The sequence below is a fragment of the Phocoena phocoena genome, chromosome 1, assembly GCF_963924675.1.
Source record: "Phocoena phocoena chromosome 1, mPhoPho1.1, whole genome shotgun sequence".
In the NCBI taxonomy this organism is placed as follows: Eukaryota; Metazoa; Chordata; class Mammalia; order Artiodactyla; family Phocoenidae; genus Phocoena; species Phocoena phocoena.
Window position 1 is genome coordinate 8,945,211 of NC_089219.1, and position 23,184 is coordinate 8,968,394.

The 23,184-nt window shown below is 56.1% G+C and overlaps 2 protein-coding genes across 2 annotated transcripts; one reads left to right on the top strand and one right to left on the bottom strand.

The window, feature by feature from the left end:
• Positions 1-10,545: 10,545 nt before the first annotated feature.
• FBXO2 (F-box protein 2) lies at positions 10,546-16,584 on the bottom strand. Its single transcript, XM_065885991.1, has 6 exons — positions 16,152-16,584; positions 12,565-12,939; positions 11,976-12,105; positions 11,809-11,904; positions 11,221-11,359; positions 10,546-10,990 (listed from the first exon to the last, which is right to left on the bottom strand). Exons 1-6 carry the CDS (start codon positions 16,171-16,173, stop codon positions 10,856-10,858), a joined length of 897 nt encoding a protein of 298 aa, XP_065742063.1. The 5' UTR covers positions 16,174-16,584; the 3' UTR covers positions 10,546-10,855.
• Positions 16,585-17,781: 1,197 nt separating this feature from the next.
• FBXO44 (F-box protein 44) lies at positions 17,782-22,291 on the top strand. The gene is made up of 5 exons (XM_065877094.1): positions 17,782-18,050; positions 19,476-19,602; positions 19,754-19,849; positions 19,958-20,093; positions 21,161-22,291. The coding sequence occupies exons 1-5, from the start codon at positions 17,786-17,788 to the stop codon at positions 21,302-21,304; spliced, it is 768 nt and encodes a 255-aa protein (XP_065733166.1). The 5' UTR covers positions 17,782-17,785; the 3' UTR covers positions 21,305-22,291.
• Positions 22,292-23,184: the final 893 nt, after the last annotated feature.

The window sequence follows — 23,184 nt, forward strand, 5'->3', positions numbered from 1 at the left end:
GCACCAACTCTTACCCTCTTGCTGTCCTTTCTACCATTTCTAACCGAAGCCTCTGCCCTCTGTCCTCCAAGCCTTCAGGGGCAGCTGTGACCAGCAAGGCCCCATATACAGGGAGACACCTATCTACTATATGCTGGATCCAGTAGGGAATTTGAATCCTTCCCTGTGCACCTCAAAACCACATCAATACGTGGGGTACTGAGTACCTGTGGTGTGTCCGGTGCCTGACACAGAATAAACTTAACTCTATGGAGTGGGCATTATTATGTCAATTTAAGGAAAAAATTTTTTATCAAGATTCAGAGAGGTAAATAACTTGCCCAAGGCCACCCAGCTTGCCAGTGGTAGAAACAGGTTTAAACTCAGGTTCTGCCTGTACTTTTTCCAACCATGCCCACTGCTCCAGGCTGGTAGCTGTGAGATGGGGGTGGCCAGAGAGGACTGAAGGGGTTCTGGAAATGTACCCTGGAGGCAGAGCACTTCTGAATTGCCCTGGACCCAGCCTCTGCTCTGCCTCAGGTACCCCACCCTTCCTTAGGTCCATAAGCCCTGCAGGTGCTCCCAACTCCCACATGCCTGCTGCCCCTTCCCCAAACCCCTGGAGCCTCTCACCCTGACCCCTCTTCCAGAGGCCTGGAGTACCTTTTATGTATTAGGGGAAAATACTAATAAAATCTAATATTTCTTTTGAGTACTAACTGCCCAGAGTTGCACTGAGTGCTTTACATACGGCATCCGATTTCATTCTCATGACTTCCCAACAAGCCGGCCCAAAGTTTCTTCCTATTTGACAGATGAGGCAACAAGTTCAGTGAGGTCTGGAGCCTCGCTCAGCATCATACAGCCAAGAAGGGATGGAGCTGGTCACTCTGTACCCAGGCCTGAGCTGCAGACCTTGGTGCTCTGCTGTCTCTCAGAACCCAACTCCAAGTCCATTGCTCTGTGTTTATCATCACCTCTCCTTCTGGCTCCTGAGATCCCATGTCCCTGGTGGACAGGGGCCAGGCAGTCCAGTCAGGCACTTGAGGACCCCTAGAACCCAGGTCTCTGTCAGCTCTGCCCACTTCCTACCTCATTTCCTTCCTGGCTCCAGAGTCCTCCCACTGTTTCCACACTCCCTTCCCGGCCTAGGCCCTCTCCTCTCAGCCCTTCCTCTCCACCCAAAGGCAAAAGGGCAGGGATGCTGACGTCCGTCCCCACACCTGCGCACACAGCTGATCCCAGAACCGAGGTGGCAGGACCCAGGAGGCTGACCCTCAAGAGAAGCACATCCATCCCCTCCCCCAACATGGCCTCAGTTTCCTCATCTGTAACTGGAAAATTGTGAAGTGTGTGTGTGGGGGGTGACCTGAGTGCAAATCCCTAAGACAGAAGGAAACGACACTGAGGTGGGTGTGAAACAGGACTCTCCTCCTCTCCATCCTCTACCTCCTCCTTTCTTGATCCCCAGGGCAGATGTTTGGTTGACAGAGTAGATCTCTCTGGATGAGATCTCTCTGGATGAGCTCGGGGGTGGGGTTGTAATATAAAAAGGCAGCTGCCATATTATAACATGACTTTACACTGGGGGGGGGGGGGGAATAAAACAGATACCCAGTGTTCTCACAACACAGGCTAGAGATAACCAAGCTTGGCAAAATTGTCTCGGCCGTTGGTGGATCAGACTGTGGAGGGGCATGAGGCGGGCAGGGTTACCTGGGGAGTGGGCAGAGCTACTGTGGCGTGAGAGCCCCCATCGGCCCCCTCCCCAGGGCCCCGCTTCCCTCTCCCTGGTCAGGCCTCCAGCCCCTGCAGCACCGCAGCCTGGACCAGACATGGCCCCATCCTGGCAGCTCCCCTGGCCCCAGTTCATTAGCCCTGAAAAACCTGCTCAAGTCCAGGGGGAGGGTTTTTCAGCTAAAATAGCTCCATCTCAGGCTAGTTTTTTCCTCCCTTCCCCACATCATTAGTGAAAGTGCAGCCTCTGCGGCTCCTCCCGAGCTGTGTGGGGTAAGGAATGATCCCCCCACTGCTCCCTGGGGACCCCTGGCCAGGCTGAGGACTAAAGGCTGGGATCTGGCCTGGGGGTGGGCTGGAAGAGCAGACAGAGCTGAAGACCATGAGGAAGCCAGAGGCAGTCCCTGCAGAGCCCCTCCTATCCTGCCCCAAAGGACACTGGGTCTCCCTCAATGAAAATTGGAAGCTATTGCTGTCAGCAGGGCCGTGGTCAGCTGAGAGCTTGCCCTGCACCAGACACTGAGCCAGACACCCACTTGTCCCTGCCCGAGGCTGTTCAGAGTGGGACTCCAAGTTAGACTTTCATCCCAGCACCCAGGCCCCCTTCTTCGAGCCCCACAGCGTCTGCCCTCTCCTCTCAGCCCTGTGGTTCTCCATGGGTGACTCCATTCCAGGCCTTTCCCATCAGGATGCCATGGTAACTAGCTCAGAGGTGGACATGTGAACCCACTGGACTTAATGCTGGAAATACATAGGCCTGGCAGGTGCCCAGCCCCTTTCGGGGTGAGCCTGCCTGGGATGAAGCCACATAGAGCTGAGAGACAGAGAGAAAAACCGAGTTCTGAATATACTGTTGGAGCTTCTGGATCCAGCTTTACCTGAAAGAAACCTATCCTGGGCTTTTCTGTTAGGTGAGCCCCCAAGTCTGCTTTTTAATTAAACCACTTTGAGTTGCATTTCTGTGATTTATAGCCGAGAGAGTAGCAACAAGCGCAAGGATTTTAGCACGCCTCATTTTTTGGATCAGGAAACTAGGCCCAGAGAGGTTAAGCTACTTGCCCCAGGTCACACAGCTATGGATGGGCCAAACCAGTACTCCAGAGTGAAAAGCTCCCAACTGGAACTTGATCCCCCTGAGGTTCCTGGAGGAAGGGGACTGAGGGAGTCTCTGAAGCCATTTTCAGCAGGACAGGTTGCCATGGTTACCAGCTCACTGTGTGATCCCAGACAAGCAACCTCACCTCTCTGAGCCTCAGACTGGGAACAAAATGTCTCAACCCTGCAGACCGCAGGTGGCCCTCAGGCAGGCAGGATGGCTGCCTCTTGCCCCCAACCCCAGAGGTCTGTAAGCAGGGGGCTTCCCCAGCTAGGCAACAGAGGCCTCCCACAGCTGTCAGACACTCCCCACCACACACACTACACCTGGTTTTAAATGTCTCTCAAATACCAAATTCAATTTCGTGTATCCAGCAGCTCTGCAGTGCAGAATTCATCGGATGAGGAGCCTGCTTTTCGGGGAATAATTCATTTTTCCGGTGTTGGAGAGGAGAGTAATTGATCCATGGGGCTGATGCCTCCCTCCTTCTCTCCTTCTTCAGGACCATCTGATTCCAAATGCAGCCCTGAGACTGTTAGGTCAAAGTCACAGCAATAAATAGGAGGGGGGCTTCTGCTTTAATATATTGGATTATTCCACTCTGTGGTGACGAAAAACAAGATTTAATTCCCCAAGAAACGCCAGCAGAGAAAACCATTTCCCTGCCTGCTTCTCCCCTCCTTTCTTTTTTTCCTTTTTATTTTTTTCTGGAACAAAATCTTTGTCTTTGTGCAGGTTTTCAGCCTCGCCACACCCTACACGACCAGAGACTTCCCTGCACCTGCCCACCCCATCTAGGATCCCTTCTCCCTCTCTGCCCAACTCCCCCTCAATCATGGGTCCCTGAGGACGGAGGTTTCTCTTTGAATTTAGATGACATTAGGGCGCTTAGCACGTTGATCAATTGCAACAATAAGCCCGGGGAAAAGACCAGTTAGTACCACAGCTCCAACCGATGGGACAGGAAGCTAAGCGCTGGCTAAGAAAGTAATTTACCTTCCTACTACTCCTCAGATCAAGAGTCCACTCACTGCTTCCTCCAGGAAGCCTCCCCTGATTAAGGTCCAAGTTAGCCTCCCCTCCTCTGGGTTCCCAAAATACAGTGGGCTTCCCCCTCACAGCCCTTTTATTATTAGATGGTAGTCGACAGACTTGTGCATTTTATTTATTTAACAAACTTGTCATAGCACTTGCTATGTGCAGGCCCTGATCCAAGTGCTTTCCAAATATTAATTCATTTGATCCTCATAACAACCCTGTGGTAGAAACCCTATGACTGGCCCCATTTTACATGCGAGGAAACTGAAGCACTGACTGGTTATGTGATTGGCCAAGGTCACACAGGTAGGGATGGCCAGAACTTGGAATCCAGGTGTCTCCTCCTCTAGTCTGTGAGCTCCCAAGGGAAGGACCCTGTTGGTTCACTAAACCCAGAGGCCCCAAACCCTCCAACAATCCCACCACTTACAGGACTGAAATCCCCCATGAAAGTCATGTGGGAAAGCCTCTGGGTGTGGAGAGAATTCCAGCTCTGGAGTGAGACAGATGTCAGCTGGATTCCAGCCGTGTGACCTTGGGCGAGACTGCGCTGCTCTGAGCCTCAGTTCTGTCACAGTCTCTCAAAATAGGAATGAAAATAGTACACAGGCATGCTAGGAGGATTAAATAAAGCCATGCGCCAACGGCGCTTTGAACACACATAGTGAGCGCTCAGTAGGTGTGAAAGATCATGGACTATCAAATGAAGGCTTTGGGGATCCTTTTGCCACACTCAGAAAAATAACAAATCCTTATCAATCCAAGTAAATGAAGCAAGCTCTGAGATCTGGATGGAAGGGTGGATTTTTCTTTTTTAATAGTAGTAGTAAGATGGGTGAGTTGCCAAGAATTACCGAGAAGAATTTTGCAAAGCACACGCAATCCATTTGCTTCTGGGAGTTACCGAGATGTGGGAGAGTCTGAAACAGGGACTTACTGCACCTGAAACAGCACTCGATGGGTGTTTCAGTCATTCAGCAAGTGTGTATCGAACGCCTTTCAAGTGCATTGAAGGCTCATGGTGGGGGGGAGGGGCACGAGCACTGGGGGCCCTTGGACCCAGGCTTCATCTCAGCTAGCTCTGCAGCTTACAGCTTTGTGACTTTGACCATGAGATCCACCTCTCAGAGCCTTGGCTTCCTCGTCTATAAATTGGGATGACAAAATGGAGCTTTGCTGGGGGAGCCAATAACGTAGCCAGTGTAGGAGATGGAGAGGGAGCTGTTCCCTCCTGCTTCTCAACAGCAGCAGCCCCAGCCGCAGCAGTCGGCCGCATCCCACGGCCTCCCACCCTGTGCAGGGAACCTCGGCAGCACTGGGAGCCGGGCCTGGAACCTAGCTCCTTGGAGCAGCAAAGCAGGTTGGCAGGTGTGGCTGCAAGTCCCACTTTGCAGATAAAGATTAGGGGCAAAGTCAGGTGAAATCCAGATGTTTCTGCCTCCAAATCCATGCTCTTAACCGTGGACAAGCAGCCTCCCTGATTCCTGGGAGAGGAAGGGAGGAAGGAAAGCGGGGTGGGAAGGAGGCTGGAGACCCCTGCATGCAGGTTCATTTATCAAAGGCGACCCCAGAATGGAGCCCACACGGCTGAGACCGGTCACAGAGAGATCCCCTGTGGGAGGAGAAGTAGGGGAGGGTGCCAGGCGGCCTGGGATGGAGATGGGGGAGCGATGAGAGAGCACTGGGACCTCAGGGAGCAAATGCCTGGCGTGTGTAGGGGGTCAGGAATTCCCATGGAGCCTCCCTCTGTGTCTTACAAACATCATCTGGGTGGGTGGGTCTGTGCTCTTCATCTCTACTTCTTTGCCTCCAGCCCCCTCCCTAATCCAGGCAGTTCTTCCTTACATCTAACAGAAATCTTTCCCGCTGCATCACCAACAGACCCTGGCTGAAGCACTAGGAGATGCCCCCGGCACTGCCCACCCCATCTGCAGAGCTGGTGGCGGCTCCTGGCTTAGGGCGGTAATCCTGCTGACAATTAATTGGCTTTTGTTGGAGGAGAATGAATACCATCTCATCTTTTTTTTTTTTTTTTTGCGGTCCACGGGCCTCTCACTGCTGTGGCCTCTCCCGTTGCGGAGCACAGGCTCCGGACGCGCAGGCTCAGCGACCATGGCTCACGGGCCCAGCCGCTCCACGGCATGTGGGATCTTCCCGGACCGGGGCACGAACCCATCTCCCCTGCATCGGCAGGCGGACTCTCAACCACTGCGCCACCAGGGAAGCCCGCATCTCATCTTAATCTTCATTATTCTCCTTGTTCAGCAGAGTCAACACAGATTAGGTTTAATTTATGGGGAAAAAAATAGCAAAGTCATTACTCACCAGATCAGGATTGGATCTGCCTGGGTGTTCTGTGTTCACTGCAGGCAAGGGGCCACGAGGAAGGCCCAGAGTTCTGCTGAGGTGGGGACAGACTCGGGGGGGGAGGTGAGGCCCCCAGACCCGTTTGAGGCTGGATCCCTGGAGACCACCAGCCCTTTCCAGTCTTAGAGGACTCAGGCCTCAGAGGACTTAGCCTCCTAAATGTTTCTCAGGAGCCTCTGGCATAAGAGCAGCCCCAAAGCAGGGCAGGGGGCTCAGCTTCTGTGGACCCAGACCTAGCCCCAGTCAATGGAAAGCAATCAGGATTTGGATTCAAATCCTGGCTTCTGAGGCCCCTTCCTCTGTAGAGAGCTGGGCCTAACCAGCCCCGCCAGGGGACTCCCTTGACAATGCTGACACCTAGTGGTGCTTAGAGGAACTGGTCCTTCCCTCTCTCCTCCTTCTAAGTCCCCAGATAAGCTATACCATGTATACAAAAACTCAGATTTACAAAGTAAACAGATCAGAAAGGGAAAGAGGGACTTTTATCCATTTCAAAATGGTTAAATAGATTTCCACCAAGAAGTCTAAAAGAAAATTCGGGAATTCCCTGGCGGTCCAGTGGTTAGGATTCCGGCCTTTCACTTCTGTGGCTCAGGTTCGATCCCTGGTGGGGGAACTACCTGCAAGCCGCACGGCAATCAATCAATCAATAAAAGAAAGATCATTTTACCTTCCCTGATCCCTTAACCAAAATAGCTCCTCCTTCTGTCTGGGGCAATGATATGCAGAGAAGCCCTGGAGCCCCACAGTCCTTGTCATTTCCAACTCTTTCCATTCCTCCTGCCCTAGCTCTGTCCTCTGGCACGTGCCCATCTTTGACCCTGTACCACAGAAAAGTGGCTAGGGACAGCTCAACTACTTACTCATCATATGACCCTGGGCAAGTTACCCAACATCCAAGTCTGAGCTCTTTCATTTATAAAATGGGAATATCTTTATCTACCAGAGAGGGCCGCTGAGCAGATTAAATAAGCCTGTGTGCGTAGCACAGGAATCGGCACCAGTAAGGCCTCAGCAAATGCCTGTCGTCCTCACTACCATCGTCATTATCAACCTGTTCATCCTGCTACTCATGGGAAATTTGGTTTCATCAAGTAAACTGTAAGCTTCTGATATCTAACTCCCCAACCCAGCTCCTGCTAGATAAAGGTTTTTCCTTAAAGGACACTGACATCGCATCTGCTTCTTGTAGTGTTTATATCTTATAAGACAGAGCACACAGTTGGTGCTCAGGAAACCCTCAGGATTGCCTGCCTACATCTCCAGCCTCGTGTCAAACCACTTCCCCACTTGCTCACTGAGCTCCAGCCATGCTGGCTGCCTTTCTGATCCGTAAGTAAGTTCATTCCCACCTCACGGCCTTTGCACTTACTGCTCCTTCAGTGTTCTTCCGCTAGATATCTGGTTTCTCATCATCATTCAAATGTCACGTCCTCAGAGAGATCCTCCCTGATCACCTTGACCAAAGTAGCACTCCCACCCTCACTCTCTACTTTGTTTACTGTACTATAGAGGTCAAGTGCCTAAGTGGCTGGGTAGAATTCCAGTTCCACCACTACCTAGCTGTGTGGCCTCAGATAACTTGCTTTATCTCTCTGTGCTTCAGTTCTCTCATCTGTAAAAATGGAAATAATAATGGTCCCCACTTCAGAAGGTTATCATGATGGATCAATACATATACAAAGGTCTTGGAGTGGTGCCAGGCATGTCTGTTAAGTGCCATATCATGTTGGTAATTATCCTATTTATTTAACTGCATGTGTTTATGTTTCTCCATCTAGACTGTATATTCCAGGAGGACAGAGGCCTCGTCTGTTTTATCCCTGCCTGGCAGAGAATAGGTGCTCAAAAACATCGGTTGATTAGAAAGGATCTTAGGGGCCATGCAGGCCTCTCTCTCCTTAATCGCCGACCTCTCTGCCATCTCTGGCTTCCACACTCCTCAGGGCACTGAGGCGCCCCCTGCTGGACAGCGTGTAGGTTCTTACTCGATGGAAGGTGATAGCTGCCTCCTGTAACTGTCAAGTTTCCACGCCTGCCTGGCTCTGCCCTCTAGAGTAGGGGACAGTAAAACTGAAGGGTTTGGAGCATGCTCTCTGGAGCCAGATGCACCTGGATCACAGCTTGTGCTTCTCCAGTTACTCTGGGTGTCACATGCCAGGAAAGTCTCTCGTCCTCAGTCTCCTCATGTGTAGAAGGGGGTAGCGATACCCTTGTCCCCTTCCCCATATTCAACCGGGTCACAGGGGTGGTGTGACAGGACGTACCCCGTGCACAGTGAGCCTTGTGGGCCCCTCTTCCCCCAGCGTCAGCCCTCGGATGACCCACAAGAAGCTGTCTCGTCTTCCCAAGCTAAACACCACCAGTGTATCCAGCGGTCCCTCCAGTCACAGACACGCAGGGACGGTCGGCATCACCCCCTTATCCAAGCCCCTCAGGTCTCCTCTGTGGGCCCCATGCCCTCGGGGGAGAGTCGGGCCCCTGGCCTCCTGGCTCTTTCCTCTGAGAGCCGGCAGCTGGCTGGAGGCGGCCTTGCTGGGCTTGCATCCTCCTACACAATTGCCCCCCACCTCCCTGGCTGCTGTGTCTCCCCCATCGTGGCCCCAGAAGCTGAGGTTTCCCTGGGCCTTCTCCTGACTCACTCCACACTTGTTCCCGGCTCTCACCAGTGCCCTTGGCTTTGACTGCTGGCCACAGACACTGCAACTCCTCTATCTCCAGCCCAGAGCCGCAGATTCCTTATGGCCCTCTTTCCTGAATGCCTCCTGGGGAGAGCTCCTCCCACCTACAGCACCTTTCATGCCCCCCATATTCCCGCCCTGACATCCAGTCCTCTGGACACCTGGACCCAGACTCCTGGCCTCTCACATCCACCGCACCTCTCCATCCAGCCTCCTCCTTCAGCCCAGGCGTGGGCTCTGGTCCTCTCCTGACTCATCCCCACCTGTTTCCCAACACGCTCATCCTAGGCCCTCCTCACCTGAAAGCGTTGCTTTGCCTGTCACTCCTGCACATAAACCTGGGAGCTCATGGGGGTGACCCACTTCCATCATGGCTCCTCATCAAACTGGGCTCCCAGGGCAAAGCATCGCTTCTCCTGTCTGATCGGCCACTCAGGTGGGTGTGGAGGATGCCTCTCCCACTGGACTGTGAAAACCCCTAGAAAGGACCAATGGTGCTCATGGAACAAGGGGCTGTGCCTCCACCATCAGACCGGGAGTTCTCAGGGATTTGTCTTTCCTTGTCTGACTGAGGATGCTCCCAGAGCAGGGACTATGCCTCCACCATTAGACTGGAGGCCCCCAATGACACTGGATATATCCCTTCCCCAGATGCCCCATCCTCGATGTGGCCAAGCTGGTGACTCTTCCTGGGACAAGGAGTGTCTGACTTACCCCTGCAACTTTAGGACCCTGTGCTGGGCCTGGCCCCTGGCTGGGGCATCAGGAATCATGAGTGAATGAACGAAGCAATGAACAAATGCAGGCAGGCTCCAGCTTAAACTCTGCAAGCCCGCCTGACCAGCAGGTGGCATCAGGGCTCAGAATCAAAGGAAAGCCGGAGGGGCACAGAGATTTTATTGGTCATCCTTTAGGAGAGGAGAGATGTTTCAGACCCTCACCCACCCCCAAGACCAGCAGCTGAGAGTCCTGGGGAGGGGGCTGGGTTTGAGAGCTGCTGGGGAGGCCAGAAAGGGAGTTCCTGGTAAAGAGCCTGGCACCACACCCTTCCCTCCACCCCTCCCCTCAAACCAGTACCAGGGGCCAGCCTCTGGGCAGGGCTTGGAAAATGACCAATGAGACCAGATGCTAATGACTCTTGTCCGATCCAATACCAAGCCAAGGAGGACAGTGTGAAGTGGGCATGAACTGAAGAGGGACACCAAGCTGATCCTTCCTGTGCCCCCCAGCCTGTCACCCCCCCCATCCCCCACCTCAAGCCACTGGCATCCATCCCTGGGCCCAGGAGAATTGGTACCCTAGATGAGATGCTGCCACCACCCACCATCCTGCCTTCAGGGAAAAAAAAAAAAAAAAAAAACAGGGAGAGGGATCAAGAGAGGCCAGGAGGGGGGCCCCACACACACACTCGGTTCTGGCTTCTGGGCAGCTTGGGTGTCAGTCGGGCGCCAGGCCCAGCTCCCCACTCCCTGGCCTCACAATCCCAGCCTTTGTCCGGCGGGACCAGGCCCGGCTGGCTCTGCACCCGCCCAAGGGCCCCTGGAAACCAGAGCAGCTGGAACCCCACCAAGTATTTTTCCAGGCTGGGCCAGGGGCCCTCAAGAGACAGAGACGGAACAAAGGGAGGGGAGTTCATTCATCCCTGTGTTCATTCATTCCTTCCTCCGACAAATAATATTTATTGAGCGCCCATTTTCGTGGCAGGCACAGTGTTAGGTGCAGGGGATTCAGCAGCGGCGGGCCCAGTGCAGGCCCACGCCCTCACCCATCTTATTTTCTAGGTGCAAATATATACCAACAAAACCCATCTTTCCCTCTGAGGGGGCTGGTCTTCGAGCATGGGACGGGAGAGGAGTGCGCCGGGTGCGGAAGGTCAGGATGCTACCGACTAAGCCCTATCTACCCCCCGCGCCTCTGGCCCTCCAAGGCAGCTGGGGGAGGCTGGAGGAGGGGTCACTCAGGGCTCCACCCACACGCTGCTGTTGGTCACCCGGGCCCCGAACCAGCCCTTCCAGTAGACGCAGTCCTGTCCGCCGTGCTCGAAGCGGACGAAGCGGACGCCCGGCCCATAGTCGGTGAAGGTGTGGGAGATCTGTGGGTGGGGAGTCAGGGGGAAGGGGGAGGGAGGGTCAGGCTCGGAGTCCCGAGGCCTCCCCGAGTCACCCCACCCCGGCACTCTGACCTTCGTCTAGCCCCCTGGATTTCTCAGCGCAGCGTCCCTCCTCCAAGCCTCTCGGCCAGTCCAACCCTGACCCGCCCACACGGGCCGTGGGCGGGCTTTTCACGAGCCCGGCCCCACCGCCCCCGGGCCTCCAAGCTCACCTCAATCCAGCCACCGTCGTCGCTGTCTTGTGGCACTGCCACCTGCCCGCTGTTGAACTCGGCCAGCACGTCCTCGTGCTCTGACAGCAGCTTCACCGTGAGCTCGTACAGGCAGCCGGCGTCTCTGCGGCCCGAGTACCTGCCCCGAGGGAGGGAGGGAGGAAGCGCCCGGGGAAGGCTTCAGCCCTGCTGAGCCGGTACTCGGGCCCAACCCTCTACAGGAGTTAACCCTGCTGACCGGTAATACCAATGTTCCCATTTTACAGATAAGGAAACCGAGGCCGGAGAGAGAAAGTGACTTGCCCAAACCCAAGGACTAAACCCCAGAGGGGCCAGACCCAGTGTTGGGACCAAAGCCAACCCACAGGGACACTTTTTGTTGGGACAGCAGGTGGATATTAAAAAACAAAAACAAAAAAAATTGCCAACATTTAAAACTCAGGAGGGGAGATGGATTTTCACCTTCTCCTGAAAACCCATAGTCACGTGACTGCAAGCTCTAGAGTAGGGAGGCAGCGGTCTCTCAAGCAGAGTAGCCGGTTCCAGTTCGCCCCTCAACCCCGCTCCCCTTCCCCCACGGCCGCTCACCAGTCCTTCACCACGATGGCCGGCTGAGTGGTGTCCAGCAGCTCCTCCCAGTAGCCCTCAGCCTGCAGGTCAATGACCTGCGCTTTGCGACACCACCTGGGAGACTGGGGGTTAGGACTGAGTGGAGGTCCCCTCCCCCCCTTCTCATCCATCCCCCTTCTCCTTACTCGAAGGAGGAGGCGAAGTACTTCTTGACACTCTCGTCATGGATGAATTCCACCCCGCAGTCTCCGGGCAGCTCCTCCACCCTCCAGCCGTCCCCACCGTGCTCCACGTCGCACCAGCCCTCCAAGTCCTCTGTAGGAACACCACAGCCCCACGCTGGTCACCCAGCCCCTGCGAGGGTGTGGCAGGGTGGCTCTTGCCCCTATCGTGGGGGGGAGGATGAACGTGGTCCTTGAATGGTGTCGCGGTGGGCAGACGATGGTGGGCGTGAATGGTGAGCACTTCCTGTTTGTCCCCAGCTTCTCTCTCCCTCCCAGGAGGGTCCTCCGCGGGGCCTGTCTTGCCCCAGCTCCCTGGGGGGTGGAAGGATCTGGGAGAGAGACAACTCCCGCCCGCCTCCCCGACTTCCCCCGCCCCGGAGCAGGACCGGAGGATAATACTACAGTCTGTACTGGGGCTACTCTGTGCTGGGCACTGCGCCAAGCGCCTTATCTCATCCACCGCTCAAAGCAGGCTGGCCTTGTTACTGCCCATGGTACAGAAGGGGAAGCTGAGCTCCCCAGGCCGGGCTGGCAGGGCGCGACCCCTCACCTTCCCCGCACGGGTTGCGTAGCAGGTTGCGCCGCCTCTTGCTCAGGAAGTAGAACTGCTGCCAGTGGTCGCGCTCTTCCTCGGGGCCGCCCTCGGGTACCAGACCCTCTTGCTGGCACTTGAGCAGCCACAGGGGAGAGCCGTCGACCAGCTCCTTCCAGCGCAGGCACACCAGGCGGCAGGCCTGCACCAGCTCGGCGGCGGGCAGCTCGGCCAGCACGCGAAGCAGCAGCGGCTCGGGCAGCTCGTCCAGGTACGCGGCCTCCTCCTCCTCCCCCTCGTCCTCGGGCCGCTCCTCCCCGCCGCTCGCCTCCTCCGCGCCGGCCTCCTGCTGCTGCTCCTCCGGGCTCGCCTCCTCCGGCTGGCCCACGCTCTCTGCGGGCGGGCGGGCGGGGCGCGGCTGAGACTCCCCCCAGACTGCCCCCGCCGCGCGCCACGGCCGCGATGTGAAAGGCGTCCGCCCCCACCCGCGCTCGGACAGTCCTCAGCGGGCGCCGGAGTTTCCGTGACCAGAGCCTGGGACCCTGTGGAGGAGGCCCAGGAGCCCGGGGCCACAGATCAGCTCCAAGTCTGAAGAGTGGCCTCAGAGGCCTCAGTTTCCCCTGCAGTGCCAGTAAACCCCATACCTGAGCCGACAGCAGGAACTGATGATACTCCTGACACAGTGAAGCCCCTTAGCCCTCTCAACGGCCCTCTAAGATCCCTGCTCCGGTCACCTCCTCAGGGGAGCCCTCCCCAACTTCCCCTACTACAGCATCCTCTCACCTCACCGCTGGGAGTTCCGTCCTTCCTAGCTTTTGTCCAAGGGTTTGACGGTTTATAAACACCTTTCCCGGGGACTAGACTGAGGGAATGAGGGCAGGAACCGGGTCTGGGAAACTCACTGCTTCATCCCCCATGCTTGGCATCTGGCACCCTGCCTGGCTTCCTGTCACTTAGCAAGTGTTAGGCACCATTCTGAGCGTTTTAATTTTTACTCTTTAAATCCTCACAGCATCTCTTCTAGGTTGTCCCTATCACCATCCCTATTTCCCTGATGAGGAAACAGGGACAGAGAGGTAAAACCACCCAGGTTCACGCAGCAAATGAGTGGTCGGAGCCTGGATTTGAACCCAGGCAGTCTGGCTCCTGAGCCACCTTTAACCATCACTGCCCTGAGAAAATGATTCGTTGAGTTGAGGGTTATGGTTTTGATTTCACAGATGAAAATGCTCAGGTTCAAAGATGGGGAGTGACCTGCCAAAGGTCACACTGCTGGTATTCAGGCAGGGGATACGGGGATCTGAGGCCTAAAGGGAAGGGAGAACAGGGGCTTGGGGATGGGGGAGGGAAGCTAGTTAAAAAAGAACATGTATGGGCTTCCCTGGTGGCGCAGTGGTTGGGAGTCCGCCTGCCGATGCAGGGGAACATGGGTTCGTACCCCGGTCCGGGAAGATCCCACATGCCGCGGAGCGGGTGGGCCCGTGAGCCATGGCTGCTGAGCCTGCGCGTCCGGAGCCTGTGCTCCGCAGCGGGAGACGCCACAACAGTGAGAGGCCCGCATAAGGCAAAAAAAAAAAAGAACATGTATATCAAATAGGGAGATGCAGTAAGTGCTTGGGAAAGAAGGTTTCTTCACTCCTTTTCCTATTCCTGGCCCTCAGCTTCCTCGTCTGTAAAATGGGGGTAATCTCAGGCCAATCAGACAGTCATCTGATGTTCAACTCTTCTGAGGAGGGGGCAAGGGCATTCCAAATTATGAGAAGAGGGACTGATATCGGGAGCTGTGGGCTGGACTGTCTCCTGGATCCTGGCTGGCCTCAGCTGGGCCATTGAAGCCTTGAATAAGTGGATACCAAGTGGAGGAGGGAAAGACAGTGTGGAGGTGACAGAGCCACTCTGGGTGATGGGGATGGCCACTGCTCTCAGACCTAGGACAGTGGGGCTGGGGGAGTCCTAAGTGCTGGGCCCTGGAAAGCCAAGGTGGTGGTGGAAACAGGCCAGGCACCAGGGGAGGAACGAGCAGGGCCTAGACCCAAGGCTGGGTGTTGCCAGAACCTGGGCGGCCAGCCCTTCACCTCCTCATATGCAGCATTTCCCCACCGCCCACACTCTCAGCCCCCTGAGAGCCCAATCAGGGTTTACGTCTTTGGAGCCCAGAGCACACAGTGAGTCCTCAGTAAATCTTATTTAGTGAATCTTATTATTCAGCACAGTTCCCTTCATTGTTAGTTTTTTGTTTTTTGTTTTGCCACATCTTTATGATGTGGGGCTTCACACTTCCCTTTTGGCAAGGAGGAAACTGAGGCCCAGAGAGTCTTACTGACTTCTCCCAAGTCACACCGCAGAACTGTGGGATGGCGGAGAGGAAAATGCCTGCCCTGAAGCCATGTCACCTGCCCATCTTGCTGCCCACAGCTCTCTGGGGAGCTGGGCCCAGTGCCCTCACCTCTCCACCCCTCCCCCTGCCCTGCCCTGCCCTGGCCCTGGTGGACACCTGATGCTCCCCCGAAAGGTGCACCTCGCCCAGTCCCCTCTCCTGGCCCCAGGCCTGGCACTCAAGGCCCCAGATCTGATTACAGGCCCCCCCCACCCCCTCTTGAGCACACACAACTCCCCACATTGTTGCCTTCGGAAAGTTATCTGGCCCCTGGAAGCTGCCTCCGAGGCTTATTCACTCACCTGGATTGGGCCCCTGAGTCTAGGGAATAGCTGGGCCCTGGGAAGAAGCAGGAACCCATTCTGGGGCCCTATAAAGTGTGGGGCAAGGGGGCCACAGATTGGGGGCAAGAGCGGAAGGAGGTAGGATTTTCAGGGCTGGAGGGACAGGGTGGGGAGCTCAGCTGCCTGAGTGAGCACCAGTCTGTTTCCCATTGTCTCCCCAAGCAACTGGCCACTCTCAGATGGGCCTGGTGAGGAAGGGGTGGGGGCAGGTCTTGTTCCCACCCCGACTCAGCAGGCAACCCCTACAGGCCCAGCAGAGAGTTCTAGAGATGGGGAGCGGGGGATCTTTGGTGCCAGACAAGATGACTGGGCAGTCTCAAAGGGCCCTGAGCATCGGCTAGAGCTGATGTCCCAACTCTCCCTCACCACCAGCCTGGTTCCCACTGGGCATCCAGCCACCTAAATGAAGGACAGCCCCTCCAGACAAGGGATCCCAGGAGGAAGGCTGGGATGGGGTGAGGAGAGGCCAGTAACCCCAAGAAATTCATGGGGATTCAGGCATCTCACTGCCCAGAGTTGGAATGGAAGAAGCTGATGGAATAAAAAGGCTTGTGGCCTCTTCCATCCCAGATAGGTCCCAGACCCGGGTCCAATAGACCCTCAGGAGGTGGGAACGTGGGATTACTCATACGCTATTTCCCGGGTAAATGGGACCCGGGAGTCCTCCCTCTCTTCCTGTCATCTCTCAAGGCCTCCGGCAGATCAAGACACCAGACAGAGGACTGTGCTCCTTTGAGACTGTCTCAAGGGCTTTGCTTGGGTGAAAGTGTCGCTCTGTGTATCGGGGCCCCCTCGCTCTCTGATGCCCCCTCTCCGTAGCACTCGCCCGCCTGCCCCGGTCACCCCTCCAGGGCTGAGCGAGTGGATCCGGCGGCGGCGGCTACCTGGGTCACCGTCTCCGTCCATCGCTGCAGAGCGCTGTCGCGAGAGGAGGAGGACCCGGAGCGCTGCGGGCGGGCTGTCCGAGTCCCGCGGCGGCGGCGGCGGCGGCGGCGGCGGCGAGTTCAGGCGCTGCTCACGTCTGGGTCGGGTCCCGGCCGGACGCGCCTCTTAAAGGCCCCCGCCTCCGCCCCCGCCCCGCCTTTGGCCCCGCGCCGGGACGCCCCACAGTCCGGAGCGATCGGCCCGAGGCCTGAGGCTCCCGGTTCCTTGGCGGACCCAGGAGGCCAAGAAAGGTCGGGAGTCGTTTCTTTTTTTTTTTTTTTTTAATGGGGGCGGGTGGGAGTCCGATTTGGGGCGTCTCCCAGCACCCTCCTTGGGTGGCTGCTGGGAGGCGGCGGCGAGGAGGCTGGGAGAGTCTGGGTCATGCGGAGGGTGTGGGCAGAGGCTCCTCCCGGCACGACACCGCCCCGCCCCAGGTAATTTTCCTACATCCGTGGGGGGCGCACCCCAAGCCGGGTGCTCCCCGCGGGCCGGGGACCGGAGCGGGCCGTGGAGGCGGGGCCGGGGCGGGGCTCGGCGGGCTGGGGCGGGGCTGCATCCACCGGCGACCGCAGGCGGAGGCTGGCTCAGCCCCTGCTACGGAGCGGGATCGCACAGCGGTGGCAGAGGGCAGGTGACCGGCGGGAGTGGGCGCGGGGAGCGCCGGGGCGGGGACGCGGGGTGCGGGGGCCGGGCGGGCGGGCTCGGCGGTTCCGGGCCCAGCAGCAGTGCGCCGAGGGAGGCCCGCGCGGACAAGGCCCAGGCGGCGGGGTTGCGCGGCGCGGCCTCGAGAGGCGGCGCGAGCAGGAACCAGAGCTGGGGTCGCCATCGATGCGCAGGGGTCCAAGCCTAGACTTTGGGAAACGTTTGAAAGCCACGAGGAGGGCTGGGAAGTCGAAGGCGCGCGGGGACACCCGGGGCTGGAGCCCAGCCACGGGGATGGGGGTGGGGGTATAGGAAAGCCCGCTCCCCATCGCCCACCCCTTCTCCAGTCCCAGCCAGGCAGAGCATTTACTCCGTGGTCTCGAAAAAGTGGCTAGGGCCCTTTGGACCTCGGTCGGAGACAATGATAATTATCCCTGCCCCCCCCCTCGCCCCATATCTCCGCTCCTCCGTTTTGAGGATGGGGAAGAGAATGCGGAAGGTACCAGACAGGCTGCGGGGCTGCGAATTGTGATTTCCATGCTAAAGACCGTCCGACCTATTGAAAAAAGCTGGCTCTAGATTCAGAAGCGGCTCAGGCTCCTTTCCCCTCTGCTCCTGTCTGTGTGACCTTGGGCAGATCCTGATACCTCTTCTGCCTCCTTAGCCTCCCTTAGAGGCTATTGTGAGGTGCCAGTAAAAAAAATCAGAGCTCACCTTTTACTGAGCTTCTGCTGTGTCCCAAGCTCCTTGTACCCCCTCTAGGAGGTAAGTATTGTTCCTGGCCCCATTTTACAGAGGAGGAAACTGAGGCTCAGAGAGGCCCAGTGACTTTCCTGAGATAGTCAATGGCAGTGCTGGGAGGCAACCTCCACCACCACGGGGTGCTGCGAATATTGGGTCCTGGGGAGAGGATCAGGTCTGTAGTGTAGCTTTCAACAACCACAGGAGAGCCATGGCGGTGGGGAACATCAACGAGCTGCCCGAGAACATCCTGTTGGAGTTGTTCACGCACGTGCCCGCCCGCCAGCTGCTGCTGCGTTGCCGCCTGGTCTGCAGCCTCTGGCGAGACCTCATCGACCTCGTGACCCTCTGGAAGCGCAAATGCCTGCGTGAGGGCTTCATTACCAAAGACTGGGACCAGCCCGTGGCCGACTGGAAGGTCTTCTACTTCCTCCGCAGCCTCCACAAGAACCTCCTGCATAACCCATGCGCCGAAGGTGGGGTGCAGACTGGGTATGATGTGCCCCCAAACACACACACTGTCGTGATACCAGCTAACATTCGTTAGGCACTTACTATGAGCCAGCCAGGCACTTTGGGGGGTTTAATTCCTTTCTCACAATAATCCTAAGAGGTAGGTACTATTAGGCACCCATTTTTCAGATGGGAAAACTGAGGCCAAGAGTGGCATTGTTCCACTCTTATTCCACTCTGAAGGTTATTTCCCCAGTGACCTTTCCTAGGAGAGGGAATGTTGGCCAGTTGGAATGAATTGTGCCCAAGACACAAGACCAGGAAGTCAGAGCCATATTTTCTTGGCCTGGCTCCCAGACTCCAGGACTAGGCCTACTAGGACTGCCCAGAAGACAAAGGGGGCTTTGCTTATGAGAGAATGAGAGATCCGGTCTTCTTCCCAGCACATTCCAACAAAAGGTAAAACAAGACTTCTGCGGTCATCCAGAGCCCCCTCTTTTCCCTTGCTGTGCTGTAAATGACTAAGTAGACACTTTGATGGCATGAGAACCTCAATCTCTATTATGTGGCCAAATTCTGGAGCAAAATGATAGTAAAACAACCCCAAGCTGTCCAGAGCTTTCAGATGCCTGACTCACTTGACTCCCCAACAGCCATGTTCTTCATCAGCATGTTGACAAACTGTGGTCCATAAGCCAAATCTGGCCTAGGAGCTACGAATGGTTTTTATGGTTTTAAAGGGTTATTTAAAAAACAAACAAAAAGGGCTTCCCTGGTGGCGCAGTGGTTGAGAGTCCACCTGCCGATGCAGGGGACACGGGTTCGTGCCCCGGTCCGGGAGGATCCCACATGCTGCAGAGCAGCTGGGCCCGTGAGCCATGGCCACTGAGCCTGCGTGTCCGGAGCCTGTGCTCCGCAACAGGAGAGGCCACAACAGTGAGAGGCCCGCGTACCGCAAAAAAAAAAAAAAAAAAAAATCTTAAACAAACAAAACAAGACACTATGTGATAGAGTCAACATGTAGCCCACAAAACCTAAAGTATTCTGACCCTTTATGGAAAAAGTTTGCCAGCCCCTGTTCTTGACCCCGGTTTACAGAGGACAAAACCAAGGCTCAGAGAGAGAAAGCAGCTTGCCTAAGGTCACAGAGCCCAGTGTTGGTAGAGCCGGGACTAGACCCAGATCTGTCTGACCGGCACCAGAGCATTCCATCCCAGAAGTAGTCTGGTTGTTCCCATCATCAGGATTCCCAGTAGAAATCAGTTACCATGGTGCCTGGCACACAGGCAGCACCTAGTGCAAGGCAGGCACTGTTGATGTGCAGGGTTCCTCAGCACGAGGCTTGAGGGCAGCTGCTGAAATCCAGGGAGAGGTGCCAGGAGCAAGGGGCACTTGGGAGGCGGCCACTGAGGGGCTTCCCTTTGATACGAACTCTGCTTTCCCACCAGAGGGGTTTGAGTTCTGGAGCCTGGACGTGAATGGAGGCGATGAGTGGAAGGTGGAGGAGCTCTCTGGAGACCAGAGGCAGGAATTCCCCAATGACCAGGTCAAGAAATACTTCGTGACTTCTTATTAGTAAGATCCGAGGGGTCTCAGGGCGGGGTGGGGTGGGGGAAGCCCAAGTCACTGCACCTTGGGGTCTCTCCTGCTCTGGGAGGGGCAGTCCTAGCCCCCCAGTGCCCTAGTGGCGAGCCCCAGCCCCTCCCACCCCTCCACCCACCCCCAGCACCTGCCTCAAGTCCCAGGTGGTGGACCTCAAGGCTGAAGGGTATTGGGAGGAGCTGATGGACACCACACGGCCAGACATCGAGGTGAAGGACTGGTGAGTGCTTGGGGCGAGGGTTTGGGGGGGGCCCTGCCACTCAGGTGCCCCACCCGCACCCTGCCCCCCCATCTCCAAGGCCCTGAAGGGCCCTTCCTCCGCCTGCAGGTTCGCAGCCAGGCCAGACTGCGGGTCCAAGTACCAGCTGTGTGTTCAGCTCCTGTCGTCAGCGCATGCGCCTCTGGGGACCTTCCAGCCAGACCCAGCAACCATCCAGCAGAAGAGCGATGCCAAGTGGAGGGAGGTGTGTGAGCCGGGAAGGGGACAGGGGGCACATTGTCCAAGGCTGAGACTGCAGTCAGACAGGCCCAAGTTGAGATCCCAGTTCTGCTGCTTCTTACCTGGGCTTTGGCTGCTCTGAGCTCTCAAAGATTATCAGTGAGATGATGCTGGTAAAGCCATGTTCAAAAAGATTGACTATTATTAATTACTAATATCAGTTATTACTATTATCTAGGTTAGGGTTCAGTGAACTTTTTCTTAAAAGGCCAGATACAAATAGTTTAAGCTTTGCAGGTTTTACTGTATCACAACTACTCAGCTCATCAACTCTGCCGTTGTGTTGTGAAAGCAGCTTTAGCAAATGGGCATGACTGTGTTCCAATAAAACTTTATTTACAAAAACTGGCAGTGGGCCCCTAGACCATAGTTTGCCAACTCCTGATCCAGACCAGTGCTCTCCAGTAGACCTTTCTGCAGTGATAGAGATGGTCTGTCTGGGACTTCCCTGGTCTGGACTCGGTGCTTTCACTGCCATGGCCCCAGGTTCAGTGCCTGGTCAGAGAACTAAGATCCTGCAAGCGGTGTAGCACAGCCAAAAAAAAAAAAAGAGAGAGAAAGAAAGAAATGGTCTGTCTGCCCTGTCCAGTTTGGTAGCCAAGAGCCACATGTGACAATTGAAAACTTAATAAGAGCCAGTTCATAGTACGACTAGGAACTGAATTTTTAATTTTATCCAACTTTAATTAATTTTAACTTAAATAGCCACATGTGCTCAGTGATGAGTGTATTGGACATCCTTTGGCAGCTTGCAAAATTTCTTTCAGTTCATTTGATCTGCACTTAGATAATCCCGTGGAGTGGACCCAGCAGGATTTTGCTCCATTTTACAGATGAGGAAACTGAGGAGACACAGACAGGGGAGGTGGTCTGCCCCAAATCAGAGTGAGGACTAGAATTCCATTCTGCTGACTCTGGGTTGAGCACTGAGACCTCAGGCCATCCTGGTCCCCTCACCCCCTCAGGCAGTACCCCGCTCAGGGTCAACTCCCCTGACCTCTCTCCTTCCCTCCACCTGCCCCCGCCCCCCAGGTCTCCCACACGTTCTCCAACTATCCACCCGGCGTCCGCTACATCTGGTTTCAGCACGGCGGCGTGGACACTCACTACTGGGCCGGCTGGTACGGCCCGAGGGTCACCAACAGCAGCATCACCATCGGGCCCCCACTGCCATGACGCCCCCGAGCCCCCAGCCACCTAACCCCAACTGATAAACTGCTGTCAGAGATGGACTGGGCTTGGGAAGGGGAGGTAGAGGCCAGGCTCTCCCAGACTTCCTAGTTCATCCTTGCCCCCCCCAGTTGCCTCTTCATGGAGCCTCTTCGTTTGTACAGCCTTCATATGTTATGGGTAGCTAGCTCTCTGCCCGGGGGTCTCAACCTGAATGAGGGGGCCCCTGAGGTTGGGGGGGTGCATGGTGTTCCCCCAGATGCCTCTGAGGGAGGGTCTCCAAGCTCTGCTGGTAACCTAGATCTATGTGTCTACCTTGCCTTGCTGGGTCATTTCTCACTGTTTTCTTTGAGGGCCGTCAGACCTGGGACAGTCAGGACATCTGGCAAGCCTGTGGCTGCCCTGCATAATACAGATGCTGAGCAATGATGTAGCTCAGACAGGTCTGGGAGTGGAAGGATGGCTCTGCTGGCCCATCCTCTGCCCATTCTCTGCCACTCCCAGGCTTTCTCACTCTGTCCGCCTGCTTAGCGAGGTGGCTTCGGTCCAGAGGCTCAGGCCTGGTCTGAGATAGGCAGGCCCAGGGTGTGGTGGGGTCCCGGCCAAGTCTGGACTGTCTTCACTGTCAGTGAAGCCCCAGAAGCCACATGTGTATTAAGTGAGGGCAGGGCTCTCCAAAAGACCCCCCTGGAATCCTGCACACGGCAACCCAGGGCAGGTGGGGGGCAGGGTCGGGCCCTGAGAGCTGGGATGTGTGAGCCCTGGATGAGTGGGATGGGGGGGGGTTCAAGGACCACCTGTCCACCTCCATGCCTAGGCCAGGCACTCTGTGGCTTGGAGAGCATTCCAAGCGCCCACCCTACCCTTGGAACTGCCATTCCCAGGACCTCCCCACCCTGTCGGACCACGTTCCTGCCTCTCCTTCCTGCTGGAAAGAGAGCAGTTCTCCTACCCCTGATGCATGTGGCCAAATAAAAGGTGTTCCCAGCCCAACGTGTGCCCTGTGCTTTCTGGGGGAAAAGGCAAACTTCATGGGAGGTCTTGCCCCTTGCCTGTAGAAGCTGCAACTTATATGGCTCTGTCCAAGGTACAGAGAGGGGTTGACATTTCAGGAGCCAGACTTCGAAGAATGAGGGTCCTGGGACAGACCCCTGGACAAGCTGCAGACATCTCGCACGCAGCAGCCCTCCAGTACTGCCACCTTCCTCTGGAGGCCTGGCCGCAGGCTGGCGGTGGAGTGTGCAGATATCTCGGGCAACTCTTGCCATCCCAGACACTACTTACTGTTGTTTTTGTCACTGCCCAGAGCTTTACTGATAATAGACAAAGCCAAAGAATTTATAATGGTGCCTGGCACACAGTAGGTGCTCAATAACTACTGTTAAATTGCATTATCTGACTCAACAGTGCGCTAGATTAGGGCCTCAACCAGGGCAAGGACTGTTACAGACCAGGGTTCTCGGCCTCCTTAATCAATAGAAATTGATAAGAGGCCAGACAAGAGTTTTCAGATAAGGCTTTCCTGGGACCCCTGCTGCAGCAAGAGGGAGTGAAATCAAGCAACAGTTTCCCTTGCTGGATCCCTCGCTCCCTCTGGGGGAGTGGGGGAGCTGGTTCCTTGTATAGGGTGAAGGGAGGGGTGGCTTAGGTGGTCTGCCCACCCCTTTGGTGGTGGTGTGTTCAGCGGGCATGTGCAGTACCCTGCTTTTGCTCCCAATGCTCTGTTTTTGGGCTCTTCAGAAGTGGCAGTTGGGTTTTTGGTCTTTTTGTATCTTGTTGTCCATAATTTGCCCCAACTGCACATGCACGCAGTTATTTTTAGTCCCTTGTAGTTTCTTTGTAGCTTGTCAGCTCAAGGAGATTGTCCAGGTGCGAGCACTGCAGCA

Coding starts and splice junctions, on each gene's coding strand:
- FBXO2 (XM_065885991.1), bottom strand. CDS start 16,173: ATGGACGGAGACGGTGACCCAG. Junction 11,905..11,975: donor TACTTCGCCTCCTCCTTCGA/GTAAGGAGAAGG, acceptor CCAGTCTCCCAG/GTGGTGTCGCAAAGCGCAGG. Junction 10,991..11,220: donor ACGACGGTGGCTGGATTGAG/GTGAGCTTGGAG, acceptor CCCCACCCACAG/ATCTCCCACACCTTCACCGA.
- FBXO44 (XM_065877094.1), top strand. CDS start 17,786: ATGGCGGTGGGGAACATCAACGAGCTGCCCGAGAACATCCTGTTGGAG. Junction 18,051..19,475: donor GCATAACCCATGCGCCGAAG/GTGGGGTGCAGA, acceptor CTTTCCCACCAG/AGGGGTTTGAGTTCTGGAGC. Junction 19,850..19,957: donor GACATCGAGGTGAAGGACTG/GTGAGTGCTTGG, acceptor CTCCGCCTGCAG/GTTCGCAGCCAGGCCAGACT.